Genomic DNA, 24942 nt, shown 5'->3' on the forward strand with positions numbered 1-24942 from the left:
CCACAACACCATTTGGAATTCTTTAACTCTGTGTGTGTGTGTGTGTGTGTGTGTGTGTGTGTGTGTGTGTGTGTGTGTGTTGGTGCCGGTGTTCCCAGAAGGGAAGAAGGGAGGGGCAAGGTTGGCTTGAGAGTTATATTTAATCCCCTTTGGCTGCATGCCTGGCTTCAAGAAGCATGGATAGACATCATTGGCAGAGAAGAGGTGAGAGTCATTGGCCTGAGATAGGTGTGTCTTGATTGTTTCTGTTTCTTGGCCACTAGATGGGAGAAACATTGAGTTAGATAACAATTCAAGAATCAAGAAACATTGAGTTAGATAACAATTCAAGAATCAATGAAAAAAATTAAATTAAATTTTAAAAAGAAAGATATTATCACTGAGGAGGAGAGACATCAATTTGTCTAAATCTGTTTATTGTAACACGATGATTGTATTCTATGTAATAAGGATTTTATTCTTTGTAATGAAGTGTAATGATAAACTCTACAGGTAAAAAGGATGGAAAATTCACGAAAGTCCTATGAATAACCTATAAACTTAACTCACACCTTAAAAAAAAAGAATCAAGGTAGATTTTTCTTTAATAATATTAAGTATAACCTGATTGCACACTAATATATTTTAATTGTTGACTAAGTTAAAAACAAAAGCACGTAGAAGAAACTAAAAATCAGTCAAAAATCCCACCACCACCCCAGGGAAAACACTGTTAACAATTTGATGTATTTGTTTCTGGTGTTTATTTTTCCTGCATATATACATATATCAATTTTATTAAAAATAAATCATAACTATATGTTGTTTTGTAAGCTATTTTTTCATTAAAAAAATTTTACCATCATTTTTAGATAATTTTATTTTTTAAATGTTTAATTTTTGGATAAGTCTTACATGCACATGTGACAAAACTTGAATAACATAAAAAAGTGTATAATGAAAAGTGAGCCTCCTTCCTACCCCTCTTTTCTAGCCACCCAGTTCTCCTTTCAGAAGGCAAAGTTTCTTGTGGATGTTTCTGAAAGCATACTACACATTTATAAGCAAATACATATACACACGCATATGCTTTTCTTTTTTTTTAACACAAAGGGTAGCATAGTATACATACTGTTCTGTACCTTGCTTTTTTAAAAAAAAAATGAGTCTTAGAGATCTTTTTATATCAGCACATAAAGATATATCTCATTCTTTTCAATAACTGTATAATATGTTATAATTTATTTAACCAGATCCCTATCGATGGGCATTTACGGTTGTCCTAATCATTTGCTATTACAAACAACTGAATGACTTTGTATATATAATTTTTTTCATATGTGCAGTATGTCTGTAGGATACATTTTTAGAAGTGGAGGGCGTAAGGTATATGCATTTAAAAATTTAAGAGCTAGTTTCAAGTCGCCTTTCATAGAGTGGCCCAGTTTATATATGCCCTCATCAATGCAGTGCATCATCAAACTCTTTTATTGTGGCCACTCTGATAAGTTAAAATGGTATTTCTTAGTCTTAATATGCATTTCTCTTATTATCAATGAGGTTGTGCATCAACTCATATATTAGGAGCCATTGTTTTATGATGCTGTATTTCATGATAGCACTTATTGGGGTATAATTTATGTACAGCAAGTCCACAAATCTTATGCAAATAGCTTGATGAATTTTATAACATATTTTGACACTCATGTAACCATTACCCAGAATGAGATCTAGAGAATTTCCTTCACCCCTAAAAAGCTCCCTTGTGCCCTCTTCCTGTCAGTATCATCCCCAGGCAATGGCTATGTTGACTTCTATCACTATAGATAAGCTTTGTCTATTCTTGAACTTCATATTAAGGGAATAATACAGTCTGTGCTCTTTGTGTTAGAGTTGTTTCATTCAACACGTCTTTGTGTTAGAGTTGTTTCATTCAACACGTCATAATCTTCTATTATGACATCATTTTAAATAGCAAAGAATAAAATATATGCACATGCCATAATTTAATCAATTCCTTATCTAAACCAGTCCCCTAAATGTTATTCCTTTGAGTTGTTTTTAATTTCTTGTTATTATAAGCAGTGCGATAATAAACACTCTTGTGGCTAAGTATTGGCTACAAATATATCTGGGTCAATGGACATATATAATTACACCCAAAAAAGTTTGAGTGTACAGTCCTACCAGAAAAGAATGAAGGTACTCATTTTAAGGAAATTATACTTCCTGAACCCTCAGCTACAAGGAGTATTACAATTGTTTTGTTTTCCAGCTTAATAGGTACAAAATGATGTTACTGTTCTAGTTTCCTTTTCTTCAAAAATGTTGAACATCTGTATTCCTTTGTAAGTACCTAGCTCTTGTCCATTTTTTTCTGTTTAGTTTGTCTTTTTGTTACTAATTTATGAGAGTTCTTTATGTCATAAGAATATTAGCTTTGTTTTAAAAACCTAAAATTTTCTTATTTAAAAATCACATATCTTTATTTTAGAATAAGTTTTAAATCTAAATCCAAAAGAACAAAAAACTCCTAAAATCTCACTGTCCAAGGATAACTACTATTAACATGTTTTTCTATGCAAGGTATACATATACATATTTGATTTTACAGAAATGGAATCATCCTTCGCATACTTTTTTTTTTAACATTGCTTACTATTTTAAAAACCACCTTTTTGCTTTTCATGCATACCTTGTCATGTCATTACATATTTTTTATAACATCATCTGTAATGTTTTATTTTTTAATTTCAAAGCAATATGTTGTCATTATAAAATATTTAAATATCACAGAAAAATATAGTAAGTATAAGTTCCGTCATTCTGCTCTCCAGTGATAACTACCATTAACAGGTCTGTATAGTCTTCTTTATCTTTTTTTCTAAGGCTATTTTATCCATACGCCTTTTTAAAAGTGTAATCACATAATATACATTGTTTTTATTTTTTCACTTAACAATGGACCTTGGACATGTCAGTATATCTAAACCAACCTGGCTCATTTTAACAGGGGTAGAATGTGGTAGGATTATAACCAACATCTTCTTGATGGATGTTTGAATTGTTTTTGGTTTTTCTTTAATACACACAGTTGCAGTGAACTTCTTTAAATGCTTGAGCAAGTGTTGTAAAGTGAATTCCTAGCACTGGAGTTGTTGGTACAGAGTACAAACAGTATGGACGTTTAAATAGTTAATAGAATTGTCTTCTAGAAAGATGCTATCTTGGACGTGGTTCCATAGTGTAGCAGTTAGCACCCTTGCTTTACAAGCAGAAGGTCCTGGGTTCACACACCCCCATGGAGCCATGGTCCATGGTCTATGGCCATGCCACCCTGAACAAGCCTGATGTCTGAGCTCAGAAGCTAAGCAGGATTGGGCCTGGTTAGTACTTGGATGGGAGACCACCTAGGAAGACCAAGTGCTGGAGGCATAAATAATAATAAGTAATTTTTAAAAATTAAAAAAAAGAAAGATGCTCTCGGTTTATAGTACTCCCTTCTCTGTAGAGTGCCTTCACAACTTCTTTCTCTTGGTGGAGTCTGTTTTTTGGGTTTCAGAGGCTTTTACCACAAAGACGAGATAACGATTTCAGGTAGATTTTTGTCATAAGCCAAATTTTTAAAATCTTATCAATATTAAAAATAATATTTACTAGTTTTCCTTTACGCAAAGAAGTAAAAAGAAGGAAACAAAATAATGCACTATTGTCTCATCTTCATTGACATCAAAAAATAAAAAATATAACACTTATACATGGTTTAAACATGTCAATAATCCAGGATACAAAATGAAAAATGAAAGCCTCTGCTTTTTCAGTTTCTCTCCCCAAAGTAAACACTGTTCATGCTTTTGTGTAATTTCTTCTAGAAATATATATAAATTGATGTGCTATTGTAACTATACCTAGAGCCACATCTCCAGCTTTAGCCAAGTTTCATGACTTTCCTTAATTAGTTAAAATGTGTCTCCTAGATTCTGATGTCCATAGACCTAAAGGTTTATGTTTCAGTTGGATAAAGATGGGCTTTGTAGTGAAACTATTTGACAACTAAATCATGATCTCTTTATACGGAATGGCAGGTAATCAGGACTGAGAAATTTGTCACATGATGGAGAAAAAGCTTAGTTTCATTTAATCTTACCAGAGATCTTCCCTTTAATATGATTAGATATCAAATATATTCTTTGTTTGGCTCTTTGGGTTGTAAATATTTTGTATCTTTAGCATTCTTATCAGCACACATGATTTATAACATGTTACCTGAGTTAAGCAAAGTACTTGTAGGTTTGAGTGATGTGCTTCATTTTCTCTTTACTTAAAGCTGCTTCCTTAAAGGGAGACCCATATTTCTGATTTTCTATATTCCTTTCTAAAGGGAGCTTGTGTCAATGTTTCCACAGCAGCTCAGCAGCTCAATATAGATTCATACACACACACACACACACACACACACACACACACACATTATATAATAGGGAACATACTATATATCGGTCTCTAACTTTGCATCTTTCACCTGACACATCTTGAAGGTCTTTCCATATCAGGACATATGGATCTATTGAGGAAGATATTTTTAAACTTGGGGCAGATTTTTAATGTTAATGAGTTGTTATGTCCTCTCTGTAGCCTGTGCTTCTGTTGTCTTTTCCCACTTCGTTTCCCGGTGTGGGGGGTCCACGGTGGTGGAGTGCTAGATCATCATACCCAGACTGAGATCCCCTCACACAATCTCACTGTGTGACACTCCTCAATGACACTCTCTACCACATGGACACAACTCTTAATAGCAATACTAAATTTTGTTTCTCTCTAGTTTCCCTCATCCCCATAATTGTCCATGCATATGGATGGTTAAAGAACAAGTGCCTTCTCAGACTGATGGAAGAGGTTTCAGTATTTCTTCTCTCTCATACCCTACCATCTTTTATTTCCACTCCAGGGAAAGCCATATGTCTTTGACCGTGTATTTCCCCCAAACACGACTCAGGAGCAAGTTTATCATGCATGTGCCATGCAGATTGTCAAAGGTAATGGATGCATTTTTAGAATGCATTTTTTTCCAGCTCCCCATTCCCTCCCCCACTTCTCTCCACCAGTGCTTTTTCTCCACCATCTCTTCCAGATGTCCTTGCTGGCTACAATGGCACCATATTTGCTTATGGACAGACATCCTCAGGAAAAACACATACTATGGAGGTGAGGATTCTGACTTCCATGAAGGGTGAGGAGCAGGGAGTGATGTTGGGAGGCCAAGGAATCTCAGTGAGAGAAGAGCTAGGAATCCAGGGTTGCCTATTTCAGAGGTAGCTGGGTCCCAAGGATGAACTGAGGGGCCATATTCTAGTGGGAGTGTAACAGAATCCCTTCAGCCTGCTGCAGTTTGTTCTTTCCACTACTCTAGTTTTCTTCTTTTGATCTGGAAAAGCAGCAGCAACGGAAGTCCAAAGGACTGTTTAATTCTCTCCTTTTTCCACTGAAAGGTAGACATGACAGTGACTGTCTCCTAACTTAGTATGGTTCCTGTCAACTATTACCTTTGTGGTCTCTTGCACGCCTCTGAGTGGTCTCATTCTTCCTGAGCCCCAGCCTCATTCTGGAATACCCTTACTCACCAGGGAAAGCTGCATGACCCTCAGCTGATGGGAATTATTCCTCGAATTGCCCGAGACATCTTCAACCACATCTATTCCATGGATGAGAATCTTGAGTTCCACATCAAGGTGATCAGGGAATGACCCTGGGCATCGTCAGATGGGGACTGGGAAAAACAGATCTAGTATGAAACCACCAAGATCCTGGGCACCCCAATTTATTCTCTCCCTCTGATTACCTCAGTTCTTCTCCCCCAAGATAGTCTCTTCTGTTCTTTTCCTCTCACTACTACTGTTGGAGAAGGTTACATTAGGTTGAGATTCCTTAAGATATATCTTCTTCACTTCATATTCCTCCTTTCTCCCTAACCAGGTTTCTTACTTTGAGATTTACCTGGACAAAATTCGTGACCTTCTGGATGGTAAGTGGTGTTTAACTCTAGCAAGTGCGTGGGGGTGTGAGGAGGGCAAGGAAGAGAAAGATCACACTGCTCTTGGAGTTAGGTATGTTTGGCAAGAGATGCAGAGGGCACACAAGGGCCACATACTCATACCCATGTTCCTTGCCGCTACTTACCAAGACTTCCAAAAACTGAAAGGGTCAGAATATGAGCTTAGATGCCCAGGCCCACAGCCTGAGACAAGCTGGACCCCTGGGGCTAGAATCCTGCAGGGGGAGAAATTGAGTCTTCAGCACATACAAGGAGTTTAGGCTTCACAGGGAAGTCTTCCTCCCTTTTGCACATAGAAGAAATGACCATCTGAGCAGACTATATAGTGCGGGGGTTTGGGGGTTGGAGGGTAGAAGTTCTGGCTTTGCTCACCCTATATTGTCTTGATTCAGTGACCAAGACAAATCTGTCTGTGCATGAGGACAAGAACCGGGTGCCATTTGTCAAGGTGAGAGTGGGGATAGAGGTACCCAGGCCAGTGCATTGAGAGTGTGGGTATGGGAAGAGGTTAGACCAGTAATCTAGAAGTTGGAGGGTGGATCTCCTGGAGGGGTGAGATACGACAAGGGGCCGGGGAGAGTCTGGGGGCTTGGAAAGGACACTGTCTGAAAAGGTCATTTCATTATTGTGCAGGTAATTTAATTTGCAGATCAAAGTTTATGGGTCATTGTCCATTTGCCCCCTGCAGGGTTGTACTGAACGCTTTGTGTCCAGCCCAGAGGAGATTTTAGATGTGATTGACGAGGGGAAATCAAACCGTCATGTGGCTGTCACCAGTGAGTGGGGATTTAAGGGGCTCTTGAGTCTGGGGTCTGTCTTTCCTCTGTGCCCTTGGGGGCTGAAGGACTCAAAAGATAGCAAAGGAAAACTGTGTTTTCCAGAGGAGAAGGGACCCTCTTTGTGTGACCCTGCTGCCTGGGAGATATAGTGGCAGGGCTAGTCCAGGCAGCACCCTCTTTCTTGGTGGGTGGGGATGGCAGACAGGAGAAGCCAGGCTTAGGGCTTCAGTCCTCTGGAGTTGGTACCAGGAATGTTTCTCTCTTCTTCTCACAGACATGAATGAGCACAGCTCTCGCAGCCATAGCATCTTCCTCATCAACATCAAGCAGGAGAACATGGAGACTGAGCAGAAGCTCAGTGGGAAGCTGTATCTGGTGGACCTGGCTGGGAGCGAGAAGGTTGAGGATCTTGGGGTGGGATGGGGAGGGAAGGAAGTCTGGGGTGGGGGGTGGTCATTTTTAAAATCAAAATGACTTTTTAAATTAAGACATAATTCATATTCCATAAAGTTCACCATTTAAAAGTGTACAATTCAGTGGTTTTTTGGATGTTTACAAGATTGTGTAACCATCACCACAAATTCCAGAAATTTTTCATCATCTGTTAACAGTCACACCCTATTCTCCCCACCCCACCCCCACCCCCTGGCAGCTACTAATTGACCTTCTGTCTCTATGGAATTGCCTTTTCTGTACATTTCATATAAATAGGGTCACATAATATGGATAAAATGTAGACAGGAGGGATGGCCTTTGGCAAGAGAATTTAAGGGAACAGGAAGGGCCTTCTTTGTCCTCTTTCCCTGTTCTCTCCCCTCCTTGGGCTGAGCCCCACTACATAGAAAATAGGTGGTAAGAGCCCTCTCCCTTTGCATGACATACTCGTCCTTTAATGTCCTGGTAGGTCAGCAAGACTGGAGCAGAGGGAGCTGTCCTGGATGAGGCAAAGAATATCAACAAGTCACTGTCAGCCTTGGGGAATGTGATCTCTGCGCTGGCTGAGGGCACTGTGAGCACGGTCCCCTCACCCCTCAAGTTCTACTCCATCTCCCACCTTCTCTTCCTCCACCTTCTCCTGAGGCTGCCATTTTACCATGCCCCTATTCATGGATTGCCCAATCTCTAGTCGGCACCACTGTCCTTTCTGATTCTCCTCTTAAATTTATTTTTCTGATTCACATCTTCCTACTCCAGAAAAGCTATGTTCCATATCGTGATAGCAAAATGACACGGATTCTCCAGGACTCCCTGGGAGGAAACTGCCGGACAACTATGTTCATCTGCTGCTCACCATCCAGCTACAATGATGCAGAGACCAAGTCTACCCTGATGTTTGGGCAGCGGTCAGTGGCGGGGTCCCTAGCTCCCTGCCCAGCCCCTGCCGCTCTCTCCCCTCAGCGTCACGTGAGCCTTAGTGGAGGTCTTGTCTCTTTGTTCCCTTCTCCTCACCCAGGGCAAAGACTATTAAGAACACTGCCTCAGTGAATCTAGAGTTGACTGCTGAGCAGTGGAAGAAGAAATATGAGAAGGAGAAGGAAAAGACAAAGGCTCAGAAGGAAACAATTGCAAAGCTGGAGGCTGAGCTGAGCCGCTGGCGCAATGGTTAGAGAGGGGACCTGAAGGCACAAGAGACAGGAGGAGGAGGAGGGGGCTTAGGGAGCCAGAGAGGGTCCTGTCTGGAGTCGTGCTTAAGGGCTATATTTCTGGAGGAGTGCAGCAGAGCGGCCATGAGGGAAGGGGCAAGGGCCTGACTACCATACTCCCCCACCCCCGAAAAGGTCCACTTGGCAAGAGAGAAGGAGTCTTGGAAGTCTTGGTGTTGAGAAGTGAGAGAGAAAGGACTGTTGGATGCCGCTTTCCCTTCTCCCATCCCTCACCTTGTTCTGCCCCTTCAACAGGAGAGAATGTGCCTGAGACAGAGCGCCTGGCCGGGGAGGATGCAACCTTGGGAGCTGAGCTCTGCGAGGAGACACCAGTGAATGACAACTCCTCCATCGTGGTGCGTATTGCGCCCGAGGAGCGGCAGAAATATGAGGAGGAAATCCGCCGCCTCTACAAGCAGCTTGATGACAAGGTGAGGACAGTTAGGCAGGGCACCGGTGAGTCCAGTGGGGAGAGAAGTGAGAGATTTAAAAATTAGCTTATATGGCCCCTTTATGGTTTTAAAATGGATAAATGCTCATTATTGAAAATGTAGAAGATAAATAAAAATACATAGAAGGAAATTAAAATCATCCATCATTCCACCATTCAGAAATAACACTATTAACATTTTGCTTTTCTTTGTACATATACCACACAACTGAGATATACTGTATATGTAACTTTGCATTCAATTTTTTTCATTCAGTATTATATAATGAACAATTTCTTACTTTTAACAATTCTTCATAAAAGTATTTTTAAATGGCTGCTTAACAGTCCATTTATCAGAATATATTTAACCATTCACTTATTACAGGCTTTCTAGTTTTTCGTTTTGTTTTGTTTTATAAATTATTATGAAATGACTAACTTTGCCTCTTGTACATAATACTTAGCTTTTGAATGATTTGATTAGAATGGAGCACTAGAGTAGAATGTCTAGGTTGAGGATATGAACATTTTTTAAAAATTTTATTTATTTTTATTATTTTTTAGGTGAGCCAACCCTTGGTTGACCTCACAGATTGCAAGGACCTTGTCAGCTTACAATCCCTTATTTTTTATTTTTTATGCCTATAGCACCTGGTCTTCCTAGTGGTCTCCCATCCAAGTACTAACCATGCCCATCCCTGCTTAGCTTCCGAGATCAGACGGGATTGGGCTTGTTGAGGGTGGCATGGCCATAGACAAGGATATGAACATTTTAAGCCTTTTGCTGTGTATTGTCAAGGTTATACCAACTTCCAGGGAGAAAGGAATTTAAAAGTGAGGGTAGAAGTTGAGGAAAGAAGCTGAAGATGTTCTTTTAGGATATGAGGGTTTTAATTCAAAGCCTATAGTATCTGGATTTTATCAGGATCCTACTGCTCCCTCAATCCCATAAGGCTAAACTGGAACGACTAGCTTCCCTTCACTCCACCTTTCCCTCTTGCCTCCAACAGGATGATGAGATCAACCAGCAGAGCCAGCTCATAGAGAAGCTCAAGCAGCAAATGCTGGACCAGGAAGAGGTAATGGGGAGGAGGGCAAGACATGGAGGAGAGAGGTGTTCATCCCTGGAAGGCTTAAAAAGAAAGATCTTTTTACAGTCAGATGGAATAAGGAGCATTCAGCTAAGATTAGTCACCTCCAAAACTATAGAAGTTTGGGGACTTAATTGGTGTCTAGGTGATTCTTCATTCTGTTGCCCTATTTATTTATTTATTTATTTATTTATTTAGGTAAAGCCAAGCTTGAGTAAATTAAATTTTTTTTTTCAGTTACAGTTGACATTCAATATTATATTAGTTTCAGGTATACAGCATAATGGTTAGACATTTGTATAACTTACAAATGTCTAGTACATAAATCTACATAAATCTTACATAAATCTAGTACCCCCCTGGCATCATACATAGTTATTACAATATTATTGACTATAGGCTCTATGAGGTACTTTACGTCTTGTGACTGTTTTGTAACTGCCAATTTGTACTTCTTAATCCCTTCACTTTTTTCACCCAGCCCCCAACCCCTCCCATCTGACAATTATCAGTTTGTTCTCTATATCTCTGATGCCTTATTTCTAAGAAGCCTAAAGCCCACTTCCTCTTGACTCTTATATTGGCCCTGGCCACTCTCCTAGAGCTATGCCTGGGACGGGGGCTCAGCTTCCCCAGACCAAGTGGCCACAGAAGTGGTCAGTGGCAGCAGACTCTCTCACATGCCTCCCCTCTCCCTTGAAGCTGCTGGTGTCCACTCGAGGTGACAATGAGAAGGTCCAGCAAGAGTTGAGCCACCTGCAGTCAGAGAACGATGCTGCTAAGGATGAGGTGAAGGAAGTGCTGCAGGCCCTGGAGGAGCTGGCTGTGAACTACGACCAGAAGTCCCAAGAGGTGGAAGAAAAGAGCCAGCAGAACCAGCTTCTGGTGGATGAGCTGTCTCAGAAGGTGGTGAGTGGCTGACCTGAATCTAAGCGCTCCCTGGCCTCAGAACATCCTCCACATCCAAAGGGACCTCTCCTTCCTTCCAGGGCTGCATAATGTTTGTACCTTTGTACTGCTGTTCAGTGTGTTGTGAGACCTTCCTCCACTGGCCCACTACACTTAGCCCTCTTGATCCCTCTCTTTTCCAGACCTTTCTGCAGGGCCTATGTTTTCTTCATAGCAGCCATAGCAGCTGTCAGGGTCATGCATGAAGGGAGAGGCCTCTGCCTGGGCTGGGGAAGGGAGCAGAAAGGTGGTGATGGGATGACCTGAGGGGCTATCTCTAGGCCACCATGCTGTCCCTGGAGTCTGAGTTGCAGCGGCTACAGGAGGTCAGTGGACACCAGCGAAAACGAATTGCTGAGGTGCTGAACGGGCTGATGAAGGACCTGAGTGAGTTCAGTGTCATCGTGGGCAACGGGGAGATTAAACTGGTGAGTGAAGAAAGAGGTAGCAGGCTTTCAGGTCATTCTTGTTCTGGGCACTGGTGGGAGATGCAAGGCAGAACAACCCAGGCCCTTGAGAAAGGCAGGCCAAAGATTCAAGAAACACACCCTCAAACTGGACACAGGAAAACAAGAAGAGGTTTGTACAGAATCAACTGAAAATACACCTTCTAAAGGCTGCTGAATAAAGGAGCAATGGAGATATGCTCAAAGCAGGATTAAGAGAAGGGGGCACAGATTTAGAAATGATATATGCAGATCTGTGGCAGTGATAATGACCCATCTGGGTGATTAAGCGGAACAGTATGACTGCAAAAGAAAAACATATCACTTTATAAGATGGAAGCGAGTGACTGTCAGAATTGGATCTTTAAGTGCAGTTAGAGGGATATAATGTGAAATGTCAGGTGATAGAGAACTGCTAAAAGTTATTTGGAGAATACCTGTCGCACCTGAGTCTCTGTATATGGGTGTGTGGGGATAGGCAGAGTGGAAGAGAATGGATAAAAGGTTTTCTGCAGCAGAGCACCTCTTCCCTCCCTTTCCCCCAACAGCCAGTGGAGATCAGTGGGGCCATCGAGGAGGAGTTTACCGTGGCCCGACTCTACATCAGCAAAATCAAATCGGAGGTCAAGTCTGTGGTCAAGCGGTGCCGGCAGCTGGAGAACCTCCAGGTTGAATGTCATCGCAAGATGGAAGTGACTGGGCGGGAGCTCTCATCTTGCCAGCTCCTCATCTCCCAGGTGAGTGCTGGAGGTTGAAAACCTTTGCACGCTGTGGGATAAGAGGGTGACTCTGTGGTCATGGGATAAAACTCCTAGGACCTACTTTTATGTCAAGGGCCTAGGGTCGACTGAAGTCAAAGACAGAAGAGCTTGGGGTAGCAGGGGAGAGTCTGGACTAGAGAAGTAAAGGATCGGGGGGACATTGGCCTTTGAGCTGATGTGGTCTAAAGTAAAGGTCTCCGGAGGAATAGCCTGGACCCTGCATCCTCACGGAAGGCACGGCAGGAGGGGAGGGCCTGAGAGGAGAGCTGGAGTTTACAGAGGTCTGCACTCCCCAAAGTTGTATCCTTTGCTCCATCCATCTTCTTCCTCTCACCAATCCTTCCCTCACCAGCATGAGGCCAAGATCCGCTCACTTACAGAATACATGCAGAGCATGGAGCTCAAGAAACGGCACCTAGAAGAGTCCTATGACTCCCTGAGTGATGAATTGGCCAAGCTCCAGGCCCAGGGTGAGGCCTTCTTAAATCTCTAATCCACCCATCCTATGATCTGGGATCCCAGAGAGTGCATGGAGGGAAAGTGACAGACATCAAAAGAAACCACTGGACAGCACACTCACCCAAAGCATGAGACTAAAATCACGGAGACTAACTCATATGCTACTTAGCAAGCTTTTGCATGTAGCTTATTGTACACAATCCATTGTCCTCTGTCCCTGCTACATCATATGGGGCTGTCCTATCCAGAAGCACATCCCTGTGGGCCAATTCTGGGTAGATGTCCCCTGCCTTGCCTGGAGCTCTGGTCACAAAGTGAAATTCTTCCTGGAAGAGGTAGATGTAATATATGCTGTCTTCCCCTCTTTCTCTCAGAAACAGTACATGAAGTGGCCCTGAAGGACAAGGAGCCAGACACACAGGATGCAGACGAAATGAAGGTGAGTGGGGAAGGTATGGGGATAACCAGGGCCTGGCAGAACTGCGTTGGGCCTTGCTGAACTGGTGTTGGGGAGTCTGGCTTTGAGCTTGAGATGGCATTGTTTGCAGAAGGCCCTGGAGCTACAGATGGAGAGTCACCGGGAGGCCCACCACCGGCAGCTGGCCCGGCTCCGGGATGAGATCAACGAGAAGCAGAAGACCATCGATGAACTCAAAGAGTAAGAATTCCTGAGGGTGGCTCTGGTTTCCACTCAGTTCTTTCACCTTGCCATGCCCACTCAGATGATCCATCCCTCTTGGCCGAGGATCCAATTCTTTAACTTCCATGTATCATTCCTCCAACGATAACATGATTTTGCAGTCCAGCTCCAGGAGGTATAAGGCATAAGAACTAGTCCTAATTCTTGAGGCTCTTCTGATTAGATAGTTCAGGGTTTCTTACTTTGTCTTGGAAGCAGTGGCCTAAGCCTGTGATATCTGAAGGTAGAAGCATCAGTTCTAACTGGACTCACTTGTAAAAGAGGGAAAATGCTTGAGGAGCTGGTCTTCCCTTTCTCCATCATTCATATCTTTTTGTTCTCTCCAATATCTCCTTGCCCTCTGCAGCCTGAATCAGAAGCTCCAGTTAGAGCTAGAGAAGCTTCAGGCTGACTATGAGAAGCTGAAGAATGAAGAACATGAGAAGAGCACCAAACTCCAGGAGCTGACGTGAGTGATGGGTCCGCCTGCAGACCCACAGCCACATAGGCTCCAACTGCCACTCAGCCACACCTGCAGAGGCAGGGTGCAGTGAAGATGTGAATATGGTGACCATAGGAAGCAATTCCTCAAAAGAATAATTTGATGAGTAGAGAAGGGGTTCGGGGGAAGGAGACTTTCAGAAATAACCTCTGTTGAATATTAGCTGACATGGAAAGATGTTAAGTGTAAAACTCAGGTTACAAAAAAGTGTGAGTGTTATGATCCCATAAAATGCATATGGGATGTACATTCATAGAAAAAAAGAGTCTGGAAAGATGGACATGAGAATGTTAATGGTGGTTTGAGTCTGGAAAGATGGACACGAGAATGTTAATGGTGGTTTGATCTGTAAGTAGTAAAATCATGGGCTTTTTATGAAACATGTCTTGCTTTTTTCTTCTTTCTATTCTGCACAGTGAAGACGGGTAACTTGTATAAGTAATAAAATAAATAAATAAATAAAAGGAATGGAGGAGGGAGGAGAAAGGGAGGAAGGAGGGTCTTGAGAGATTCTTCTGTTTTCCCCTTCCTCCAGATTTCTGTACGAGCGACATGAGCAGTCCAAGCAGGACCTCAAGGGTCTGGAGGAGACAGTTGTGAGTTAACAGGGTGTGGGGACTTTCTCTTTTCTTCCTGATTTCTTTCTAACCTCATTCCTCCTGTTCTCTGCAAAGTCAGTCTATGGCATAATCAGGCACACTTTTTTTCAAAGGATGAGTGACACTCACTTGACTAGACAGACTGAAGGTTCCAGTAATTTTGAAGTGGGAAGAGTGACCTGTTATTTGGCTATCCCAGTCTTTTATCATTCTTTCCAGGCCCGGGAACTCCAGACCCTCCACAACCTTCGCAAGCTGTTCGTTCAAGACGTCACGACTCGAGTCAAGAAAGTGAGTGCCACCCTCACTTGGGCTCTTCCCAGCCCCCATCTTGTCCTCCAGTCCTCAGGTTCTTCCAGCCCCTGGTCTGTGGGGCTGGCTGGCATGGGGCCTGTTCAGCTTTAGTACAACCACGTCTTTCCCTCTGTCTTTAATCAGAGTGCAGAAATGGAGCCCGAGGACAGTGGGGGGATTCACTCCCAAAAGCAGAAGATTTCCTTTCTTGAGAACAACCTGGAACAGCTTACAAAGGTTCACAAACAGGTAAGAGTGGGGGGAAGCAGTAAAGAGAACTCTCAAGGCCAGATGCCTGGGATACCAAATGCTCAGAGGCCCCCTGGATTTAGGGAAATCTACTTGCATGTTTTTCTTACTTTTCCCACTAATCCCTTCTTTATACCATATTTGGTTCCACTTTTACCTTGTTCTTTGTTCCATGCCTGGTTTCCCTTCTCAAAGCTCCCAACCTGCCTCTCTCTCAAAGTGGAATCCCCAGGCCTACATTGTTGGAGAGAGAGGTTGAAAGTGATAGGGAGTTCAGAGGCATGGGGCTGCAACTATACCCGAGGATACTAGTCAGACTTTAGCCAGACACATAAAGTAGACAGAAAGAAGCCAGGGAATTTGGGCTTTCTCTCATGGAGAGAACTCTCTCTGTTTAGGCCTGGGGCAGGCATGCAGGGAAATTCAATGATGTCCTCTAGATGGCCCATCCAGCCCCTGATTGGGGCCATGCAAAACTCCTGTGTATTAAGTTGCTGCCTCTCTGTCCCCCTCCTTGCTGCTGCGGTTTCTTAGGTGGATGACTGGGTTTCAAAGGTATGGGGCGGGGAGGTAGAAGGGGCAGTCCAAAGGAGTCTGGACAGGAAATGTTTGGTGCGGACAGAGCCAAATAGTTGAGACTTGAAGACAGATGCAACAGTCTGTCAACGGGCTCTTTTACTAACTAATTCAGAAGATAAACCCTAACCTATATTTCATTTCCTTCTTTTCAAATCCATCTTAAAATTTCACTTAAACTCATATTCTCGCCAAACTTGAGCTTAAACTTCTTTTCCTCCCAGTGCTCTGCCCAGCAGATATAGTAAATACTCAGTACATTTTTTTTTTTTTTGCTTTTTTTAATAATGAAAAAAATCCAGTGACAGCCTACAGAGTTTATTTTATTTAGGCCTGCAGAGGGCTTTACTGCTATCTCTAGAGGGGGCACTTTGCTTATATAAAACAGTGTAACAACATTATAGAAAAGTTGAAAGACATGAAAGAAACATTTGTAATCAGTTCTGCCATTCTTTTTCATTTCCATGTGTTCATTTTCCTTCTCTATCTGAATGCATGTTATATTGCTTTATTCCCCAATTTTTTTTTATTGTGGTAAAGTACACATAACAAAATTTACCACCCTAATCATTTTTAAGTGTACAATTCTGTGGTATTAAATACACTTATAATGTTACGCAGTCATCACCACCATGCATCTTCAGAACTCTTTTCATTTTATAGAAATGAAACTCTGTACCCATTAAACACTAACTCTTCATTCCTCCCTCTCCTCAACCCCTGGCACTCATCATTCTACTTTCTGCCTCTATGATTTTGACTACTCTAACGACCTCACATAAGTGGAATAGCAAACAGTATTTGTCCTTTGGTGACTGATTTATTTCCTAGCGTAATGTCCTCCGGGTTCACCCATATTGTGGCATATGTCAGGAAATTACAGGCTATTCCCCACTCCCAACGCCTCACTGAAGCTTCTGCCTCTGCTCCAAGTCCCAAAGACCCAAAACTACTTACCTATAGGATAGATCCTCAAAATTTCCTACCGCAGCAGACGTGAGGCTAGAAAGGAAAATGAGAGAGATGTAGAAATTTCTCCATCAACAGAATCTTACATAGCCAGGGCTACAGCCCCATTACTAATTAAGCTAAACAATTATCACAGCAAAACACTGTTTATAATCTGTAAATTGTCCAAAATTAAAGGGGCACAGAAGTGTTTCTAGCTCTGCCCTTTCTGCTACTGTTCCCAGCTACACTGATTTCCCTGATATCTTCTAAGGCCGGCTCCTTTGGCAATCTGTAGTGCTCCCAGTCATGTGTGAGACCCTCTAAAAAGATCAGGAGGTCTTTTCTGGCTGCAAGGTGGTTGCTATCACACTGTAGCTTAATTTAAATGAGGGAGGGACAGCCCAGGAAATCCTGGACTGTGAAGGTAATGAGCACAAATGTTTGTGAACCTCAAACATTTTCTTTCCTTCCTATGGGGCGTCGTTGTGTGTATGTGTGGGGGTTAGGGGTGAGTGGGGACTCCTGTATTCCAGCTTCTGCTCCTGCTCTGCACTGTACCTCACCTGCACTCAATGCCATATCCACCCTCCAAACTGCTACTGTGCTCTCGCTGCCCCGCCCTATGCATGCCCATAAAGCTATCTCTGGGTGAGGGGTGCTTCATCCCCATGGTTGCCCTGGGGCTGTTGGTTTGGCATAAGCTGTGAGATATTGAGGGGGTTATGTCTAGGTCAGGAGGAGACTCGGACAGGATGCTGTTACAAGAGTTCTGGGCTACAATGGAGTTGGTACATTTTGCTGCCCAGAAAAAAAAATGTGACTTTTTAATGCCTGACCACCATTTGCTCAAGAAGAGGTAAAAAACTGGCTAAAACAGCACGTTAGGTAAAGGGAGTAAGGCTTTTCGAGGAAACAGCATGCATGGTCTCTGTCTTCTCTGACTTGATTTTTCTTTATTCTGTCTCCCCACCTGCATTCCCCATTCCACTGCTGGCTCTCTCTTGGGTCCCTTGCTTTTCTTTCCGCCTCTTTCCCTGGGCTCACCCCACAGCTGGTACGTGACAATGCAGATCTGCGTTGTGAGCTTCCTAAATTGGAAAAACGACTTAGGGCTACGGCTGAGAGAGTTAAGGCCCTGGAGGGTGCACTGAAGGAAGCCAAGGAGGGCGCCATGAAGGACAAGCGCCGGTACCAGCAGGAAGTGGACCGCATCAAGGAGGCTGTTCGGTACAAGAGCTCTGGCAAGAGGGGCCATTCTGCTCAGATTGGTGAGTGGAGAGTGGATAGCAGTAGGCAAGGTGGAGTTACCACCTGGGGAAATTCAGCAAATTCCTACGTGTCAAGCAACTAGATCATTGCTTCTTACTCCACATGCCCCGCCACCTCACCCTACCATCACCCCAAAAAAGTATAAAAATGAATTATAGGTGACTAGTTCAATTCTAGCTAAATGATTTCAGTGGACCAGGGCAACTGCAGGGTAACAAATAGCCTCCTCAGGGTCATTTTCTTTTCTTTACCACAGCCAAACCCGTCCGGCCTGGCCACTACCCAGCATCTTCACCCACCAACCCCTATGGTACCCGAAGCCCCGAGTGCATCAGTTATACCAACAGCCTCTTCCAGAACTACCAGAATCTGTACCTGCAGCCTGCACCTAGCACCACCTCAGATATGTAGTGAGTGACCATGGGCATGGACTAGAGTCCCGACCTAAGGCTCTCTGTACCCTATAAGGCATAAGGTTGGGTCAATTATTGGGTGAAACTTAATTATTTCCTAAGTAGCTTCATTAACTCTTTCTCAACTTCACATCTATGATTAGAAGGCTGCCTTCCCAGCTGCGACCATGTTTGTTGTTCTTTGTTCTCTGGCGGTGGGGGGAGGTGTATGGCTCCATTCCAGAGGGTGAGTGTGGATGAAGGTCCTTGGAATAGTGGGGGTAGGTGCCAAAGGCTGCATCTCTCTCCTCTGCTCCATCCAGCTTTGCAAACTCCTGTACCGGCAGTGGGACCATGTCTTCTGGCAGCCCCTTGGCTTCCTACCAGAAGGCCAACATGGACAATGGTAAGTGAAAAAGATGGGTCACCAGCCTTTGGGATCCCGAGGGCAAGTTGAAAAGTATAAGAAAAGTAAGTGACCCTGTACCTACAGGTTGAACACTGCCCGTCCCTTCAGGATCTTGGACTCTTAGAAGTAGATTCCTCCTATTACCATGCCTGTCTCTACCGTTACCTTCCTTTCCTCTACTCTCCTTTGTGAGGGCTCAGGAAGGCTTTTTCTCAAATAAAATGATGTAGTATGGAGTGGTTGTAGATAGCATGCCACAGACCCAGATGTAGCTATGCTTCAAAGAATCACCTTTCTTTCTTAAGGGATTAGGGTGAGAGAGGGGTTAAGAAGACTGTTTCTAACACCCAGTCCTTTTTTTTCTTCTAATCTTGTGTTCTCAATGATGATCTCTTCAGGAAACGCTACAGATATCAATGACAATAGGTACACCAAGTCCTTACTGCTCCTGGGTTCTCTGGGTGGGACTGGAAGAAATGATTAAATTTCCCTCATGCCCTAGTTAAAGGTTCCCTGGGGCCTTGGGGGTTGGGGGGAAGGAAATGGAGAATTGGTCTTGCCATCACTGCCCTGCCTCATTGCAGAATACTGGCCCCTCCTCCAATCCCATCTGTGGCTTCTCCGTATTCTGGTGATGGGGCTGGGGGAATAATCTGATACCCTTGGTTTCTCTCCTACCTTGGAGAACTTTGTGATCTTGGGCAAGTCAGCTCCATCTCTGTGGCTTTGCTTTTCCCTGGATTCCTGTAAAACCTGAATAGTCCCTGCCCTTTATTATCTCATAGGAATGCTATGAAAGCGGAATGAGAGGAATGCTTTCATTTATACAGGGCTGACAATGCTGTGATTGTGGTGGGTCTCTTCTTCTAGGAGTGATCTGCCATGCGGCTATGAGGCTGAGGACCAGGCCAAGCTTTTCCCTCTCCACCAAGAGACTGCGGCCAGCTAATCTCCCACTGGACTGCTGCATACCTGCACTTTCAGGTAGCTTCAGGCCGATTCCTCTGACCAGCCTCAGGTTGCCTCCTTTCTTGCCCTCAGCCTATTTATTTCTCCCACTTTTATTTATCATCTCAAACCTTTTACTACTTAGTTGTCCCCCAACTTCTGTTTTCTCCGTCCTAGGAGCTACAGTCACACTGCCCCAGGTCCTCTGATCTCCCCTCCCCACTTATGCTTTCCCTGCAGCAGTAGTAGTAACCACAGTACTGCCTTTCTGCCACTAGGGGTCACTGCCACATGTCAAAAGAAGTGAAAAAAGGCAAATGGATCCAGAGCCACCCTTAGGTCACAGGATGCATTAGATATTAGGAGACCTTGGGAGATCACTCAATCCTCCCTCTGCCTCCACTATAAAATAATTTTGGATGGATAGGTATTTTCTAAGACATCTCCAGTAAAGGAGATGTTTGATTTATTTCTGTACCTGTGTCCTATACTCATTATATCTATATGTCACCAATAAGCTTTAGAAAGTGCTCGGGGTCTAACTTTTTGTTTCTCCAGGTGCATTGTCAGCACTCCTCTCTCATATTGCTCTGTGAGATGGAAAACAGCTGTGTCCTTACCTCCAAGCCTTCTCTACCTCTATCCCTAGGTCCTCTCCTCTAATAGCACAGGCACCTTTCTGGTTCTTGTGTGCCCACCAGACTTCTCACCATGGTTGCTTTAGGGCCAAGAAATGGGCACTGGGATCCAGTTTTTTTTTTTTTTTTTTTTTTGGTCCACTTTGGATCCTTGGAGAACTAGAAATGAGAGAACTTGGCCAGTTTCTTACCGGGTTGCATCCAGCCGAGCCCTCTCCAGGGCTTTTCCAGAGTAGTAGGCCAGGCACAGACAAGCAAAAAGGCATGAGAAGCAAAGAAATAGGAATGGGGAAGGAGGAGTTAGAAAGATCTGGGGTAGAGGAGCAGGGGCTGGGAGGGTGGTGTCTGGTTGTTGGTATTAATGGAACAGGACTGTAAACCAAAGTATGTACAAATGTCACCCTGTTCCTTTTCAGTGGCTGGGCTGCAGGTGGTTCCTCACAACCTCTTTCTCTTTCTTCTCCAGTTTCTAAAAGGGACTGAGGCCTCTTCTCTCAGCATGCTGCAAACCTGTGGTCTCTGATGCTAACTCCTTCCCCAATCCTTGTTGTTTGACTGTATTGTTTGATGTCTTCTCTTACTCTGTATCTCTTTGTACTCTGTATCTATTTATCAAAAGCTGCTGCTATGTCTGTTTTACTCTCTAAGTATCTAATTATGTATTTAGCAATTTCTAAGCATAGTATACCCCTCCTCATTTGGGGCAATAGGGAGGAGGGCATATGTCTCTTCTTTCTCTCATATATACGTCTCTCACACTGCGTGGTGTTAGTCATGGAGATAAAAGGAAAAACGGGAGCTAGAGGGCTGTGATCCTTCACACACACACACACACACACACACACACACACACACATACACACAAAGCCTTAAGCAGAAGAATGTCTTAGCATCATAAGATACAGAAATAGAATCTTCCTTCCTCCTCTTTCACATATAGCACAGTAGAGGGTAAAATGGAAGGACTACTAAATTATATGGATTTTCTTCATACACCCCCCTCACTCAAACCAAGGGATTCCAGGTATGCATCTCTGCCCTCTGAAATCTGCCTTTTGCCTCCCTCTTCCTATTCCTCCTTGGATGACTGAGAACATGGCTTGCTCAAGGGATCACTTCTCTTTCTTCTCCAAACTCCTTTTAATAGTCTCAACGCCACAGCTAATGACCAGAACCTAGAGTTGCTTTGAAATATTTTGAAAAATTGAGGAGGCAGACCCTTCTAACAGTCTGTCAAATGGTTGCTCATCTGTCCATGGTATAATTATAAGCAAGGATAGCCAAATGATTGCTTCTTTGGGTTTGAGGTTAAACAGACTGGGAAGTTCCTAAGCATTTTTTGCCACATAAGCTGGATTCCTTGGGCTGCATGTTCTTCCCATTTTGACCTTTTGGTTTGGGGGTTTCCAGTTCACTGGTAAAATAGCTATCTTGAGATGCCTTCCTTTCAAGCTGGAGCCTGCCTTTTCCCCAATATACATAAAAAAAAAATTTTTCCATAAAAGAGTTCTTTCTATAACGTCCCCATCTCGTAAGTGCACTTTAAAGAAAGGGCAGGGCAGATTTTCCCGAGGCGGAGGAGCCCGAGGGCTTGAACTAGGGGCTCTCTTTCCCCAGGCTCCCTACCCCTCATGTAATTGATAGGACTATGTTTTGGTTTGAGATGTCCTTTCCTTCCACATGGTGCTAAGGTGGCTTTCCAGGTAACTGCAGGGATGGAGAGTGGAGGTTACAAGCCAGTCTAAATCAAGAAAATCTGGTGTTCAGATATCCAGTTTTAGCTAGGATGGAAAAACAGGATCCCCCAGCAGCAGGGCAACCATCTCCTAGCTTCTAAGTCAGGAAAGAAAGCTCAAGGACTGCCAATTGGTTAATATAGGCTGTATTGGCCCAAGACTTTTTCAAGAAAAGTAGTCCCTTTTCCTTTGACCTGTTGGGCCCCTATTAGCAATTAAGGAGAAGTGCAGGGAAAAAGTACCATAGAAATGTGGAATAAATCTAAGGTAGTGATATTCAAACATTTTTCAAAACAAATCTTATAGAGAACCCTGATATAAGAAATAACTAAATGATGCAGACCTGAGCAGTTTGCATTTTTTTTATTTGATGGAAAATGCTTCTTTCGTTGGGGAGTTCTTGAACAGTCCTAAGAGACCCTGAGGGTTCTGTAGAGTAGTTTGAAAACCACTGTTCTCAGTAAAGGGGTTCAATCTGACTTCCTTGTCCCAAGCTTGCAATTCATAGCAAAGAGGGCAAGGGTGGGTCGATGAGCCACACTTGTCTCCAGACCCAGTCAGAGAGGAAGAAGATAACGTGTATACCTGTAGACTTGTGCTAATATTTACCAGGAGGACACTTAAGAATCCAGTGGGTTTTATGTAATCTTGCCACCAAATGATTCTTTTAAAAAATATAAGAAATTGTGAAGGTGTAGGGGCAGATGAGGAGAGAGGTGACCGAAGAAGCAGCCTTCTTTTTAGCAAGATGTAAGGGAAATATAATTCACTTACATAACTCAGAAATAACATACACACACAAAGCCTTCACCAGAAGGTTCACTCCACATCTTCCTCCTCCTCCTCCCCTCCCCCACCGACACTCACCATATCCATTTCAGAGAGCCAGGGTCACCACAGAGGGCACCTGGCTTGCCCACTCACATCTGCCAAAATGTTGCATGCTAGCGTGGAAGACAAACCAAACTGCACAAACCCCAGTGTGTATTTATTTGATGTACATAGATTATCTTTAAAATAAAATAAATTCAATGATGACTCTACAGTGTTGTAAATCTTTTCCCTCTCCATTCTCTCTTTTCCTTGCATATTATGGTATTTGACAGGGTGGTATATATCCTTCCAGATGTTCTTCTATCTATTTACACACAGGGGTTTTTTTTTTTTTTTTCCACTTGGCAATATATCCTGAGGAATTTTTTCATGTCAATATATATAGATATATCTCATTAAAATATAGATACATAGTTTCATGTAGTTATCCTATAACTTATTCAACCATTCCACTATTGGTGAACACTTATCTAGGTTGTTGGTAATTTTTAACAAAAAATGGTCTCATTTTTTCCCCAGACCATCACCTTAGTCCCAGCATCAATCCCATCCTTCTCCAGTGCATCTCTATGCTGACTTTGCCAACAGCTCAAATCTCTTGTCCCAAAATCATCTACCACAATCACCCTCCTAACCCACATTTTAGAATATACCCCTACCTATCTTCTCTGCTCTTACCTCAAAGCTGCTGAGATGAACGGAGAAAACCGCACAACCAAAACGCTTGGGCAATTAAAAACAAAGAGTCTGCAAACCTAACTGGACCTTCCGTGCTGCTTAACCTTCCTTCTGTGTATCCCTGCTGTTTCCTCTCCCACCCCCCAGGGCAATTGGTCTAAACCCTCACTCAAGACTCCGTCTCATCTTCCTCTCTTAGGCAATACTTTGTCTGCTTCAAAGGGAAAATCAAGGCAACTGAGGATGAAATTCTTCATCTCCCCACACATAGACCTACACACTCACATATATCTATATAGATCCTCTCCTTTGTCCTTCCTGACAAGCGCTAAATCCCCCTTTTCCAGGCCAAAGCAAGTCCCTTCTAGATCCTTCATTCTAGAGACACTCAGAACCCCCTATATATAAAATAACTAAAAGCAATGCAGAATTGGGCAGTATGTATCTTTTTTGTTAACTTCTGTATCAATTTCTTCTCTTCTCCTTGTAGGGTCTCCCTTAAAAGTCTCCCCATTTACTGTGTTTCTCTTTTAGTGACTCCCCATCTTGTTTTCTTACAAGATTTCCTGAAAAAGTCTCAGGCTTTCCATCCCCATTTCCTAAATTCCCACTCATTTCTAAGCCCACCTTGTTCTGACTCTTGTTCTGCTGAAAATGCTTTTCCAAAGGTCACTAGTTACCAAGTACAATGAGCAATTCTCTGTACTTGTCTTGCTTCACCTCTCCATGTTATTTGACAGTTCTCCACTCCTTCCTTCTTGAAACTAGACTCCCTTGGTTTATGTGACCCTGCTGTCCTGGTTTCTTCTCCAGCCACCCCCTCAATCTTCTCCCACCAGCTTCTTAAAAGCTGGTCTATACCAGGGTTCAGCCCTTGGTTCTTTCTTTGTTCTCTCTGGGAGATGTCATCCACACCCACATATTCCACAACATTAATTAAATCTGTGTTCTCAGCACAGACCATTCTGCTGAGCTCGGGGCCCATATGTCCAATTGTCCTCAGGTGCACCTAACGAGTTCCAAACTGAACTCATCTTTTCGCCAAAACTGCTCCTTTTCATGTCGCCACTGTCTTTCTTCACCTTAGCGAGAAGCCTGGGATTCATGCTGTGTTCCCCTTTCCCTCAAACCTCACATCACTAAGAATTTTTCAAACTGACATCAAACTATACCTCTAGATGACATCCCCTTCTTTCCATCCCATCAGCCACTGTTTTAGTTCATCATCTCGTGCGTGCCTAGACTTTTGCAGTACTCCAGTCACCCTCTATAATGATGCAGAGTGGCCCTTCTAAAAGCACATATATTAAAACTACGTAAGCGTTCTCTTACTTCGTAAAGAAATGCTTTTGGGTTAGCCTCAGGCTGGCGGTTACTCCTAGAAACTGGGCAAAACCGGCAGATGGCGACTTCGTAGCAAAGAAGCCCTCGACCAAGGAATGAAGCAGGCCAGCCCAGGCTGTAGCCCCTTTGCCTGGGTGACCAGCCAATGCCGCGCAATCTGCGCGCAGCCCTCAGGGCGCACAGCTTCCGGGCGCGCATGCCTGCGCCAGGTGAGCCCACCTACCGCACCAGCGCAGGGGCGGGCAGGCGCCGG

The 24942-nt window shown here is 43.4% G+C and overlaps 1 protein-coding gene, 1 long non-coding RNA gene and 2 pseudogenes across 18 annotated transcripts in view; 2 read left to right on the forward strand and 2 right to left on the reverse strand.

The window, feature by feature from the left end:
• The window catches only part of KIF5A (kinesin family member 5A), a 44449-nt gene that overhangs the window by 8323 nt on the left and 11184 nt on the right, over window positions 1-24942 (forward strand). For 5 of the 12 annotated variants that reach the window (XR_002777720.1, XM_023524781.1, XM_023524776.1 and 2 more), the window contains 26 exons: window positions 4928-5015; window positions 5111-5184; window positions 5604-5708; window positions 5953-6001; window positions 6424-6479; window positions 6720-6807; window positions 7085-7209; window positions 7715-7819; window positions 8005-8153; window positions 8264-8412; window positions 8709-8884; window positions 9897-9965; window positions 10680-10886; window positions 11207-11353; window positions 11920-12108; window positions 12485-12602; window positions 12966-13030; window positions 13140-13249; window positions 13638-13739; window positions 14308-14368; window positions 14591-14662; window positions 14810-14914; window positions 17493-17709; window positions 17967-18120; window positions 18426-18508; window positions 19382-19495. Coding sequence is in view for 10 of the 12 variants with exons in the window: in XM_023524781.1 (XP_023380549.1) it covers window positions 4928-5015; window positions 5111-5184; window positions 5604-5708; window positions 5953-6001; window positions 6424-6479; window positions 6720-6807; window positions 7085-7209; window positions 7715-7819; window positions 8005-8153; window positions 8264-8412; window positions 8709-8884; window positions 9897-9965; window positions 10680-10886; window positions 11207-11353; window positions 11920-12108; window positions 12485-12602; window positions 12966-13030; window positions 13140-13249; window positions 13638-13739; window positions 14308-14368; window positions 14591-14662; window positions 14810-14914; window positions 17493-17709; window positions 17967-18120; window positions 18426-18508; window positions 19382-19495 (2977 nt within the window). In the remaining 2 variants the exon portion in view is untranslated. Of the gene's footprint in view, window positions 1-4927; window positions 5016-5110; window positions 5185-5603; window positions 5709-5952; window positions 6002-6423; window positions 6480-6719; window positions 6808-7084; window positions 7210-7714; window positions 7820-8004; window positions 8154-8263; window positions 8413-8708; window positions 8885-9896; window positions 9966-10679; window positions 10887-11206; window positions 11354-11919; window positions 12109-12484; window positions 12603-12965; window positions 13031-13139; window positions 13250-13637; window positions 13740-14307; window positions 14369-14590; window positions 14663-14809; window positions 14915-17492; window positions 17710-17966; window positions 18121-18425; window positions 18509-18909; window positions 18938-19379; window positions 22877-24942 lie in introns of those variants that run through there. The other 7 variants (XM_023524782.1, XM_011382873.2, XM_011382872.2 and 4 more) reach the window with 7 other exon arrangements.
• On the reverse strand, window positions 122-24920 carry LOC111732806. 6 transcript variants are annotated; one of them, XR_002777725.1, is made up of 6 exons: window positions 24678-24920; window positions 16448-16492; window positions 11958-12139; window positions 7693-7744; window positions 5601-5746; window positions 122-259 (listed from the first exon to the last, which is right to left on the reverse strand). It is a non-coding gene; the product is annotated as an uncharacterized LOC111732806 (long non-coding RNA). The 6 variants fall into 6 exon arrangements; XR_002777722.1 differs by lacking the exon at window positions 24678-24920 and adding an exon at window positions 19190-19375; XR_002777727.1 differs by lacking the exon at window positions 11958-12139.
• Window positions 3299-3414, forward strand: LOC111732811 (annotated as a pseudogene).
• LOC111732816 lies at window positions 9526-9643 on the reverse strand (annotated as a pseudogene).

This window comes from Pteropus vampyrus, unplaced genomic scaffold, assembly GCF_000151845.1.
Source record: "Pteropus vampyrus isolate Shadow unplaced genomic scaffold, Pvam_2.0 Scaffold493, whole genome shotgun sequence".
Taxonomy (NCBI): domain Eukaryota; kingdom Metazoa; phylum Chordata; class Mammalia; order Chiroptera; family Pteropodidae; genus Pteropus; species Pteropus vampyrus.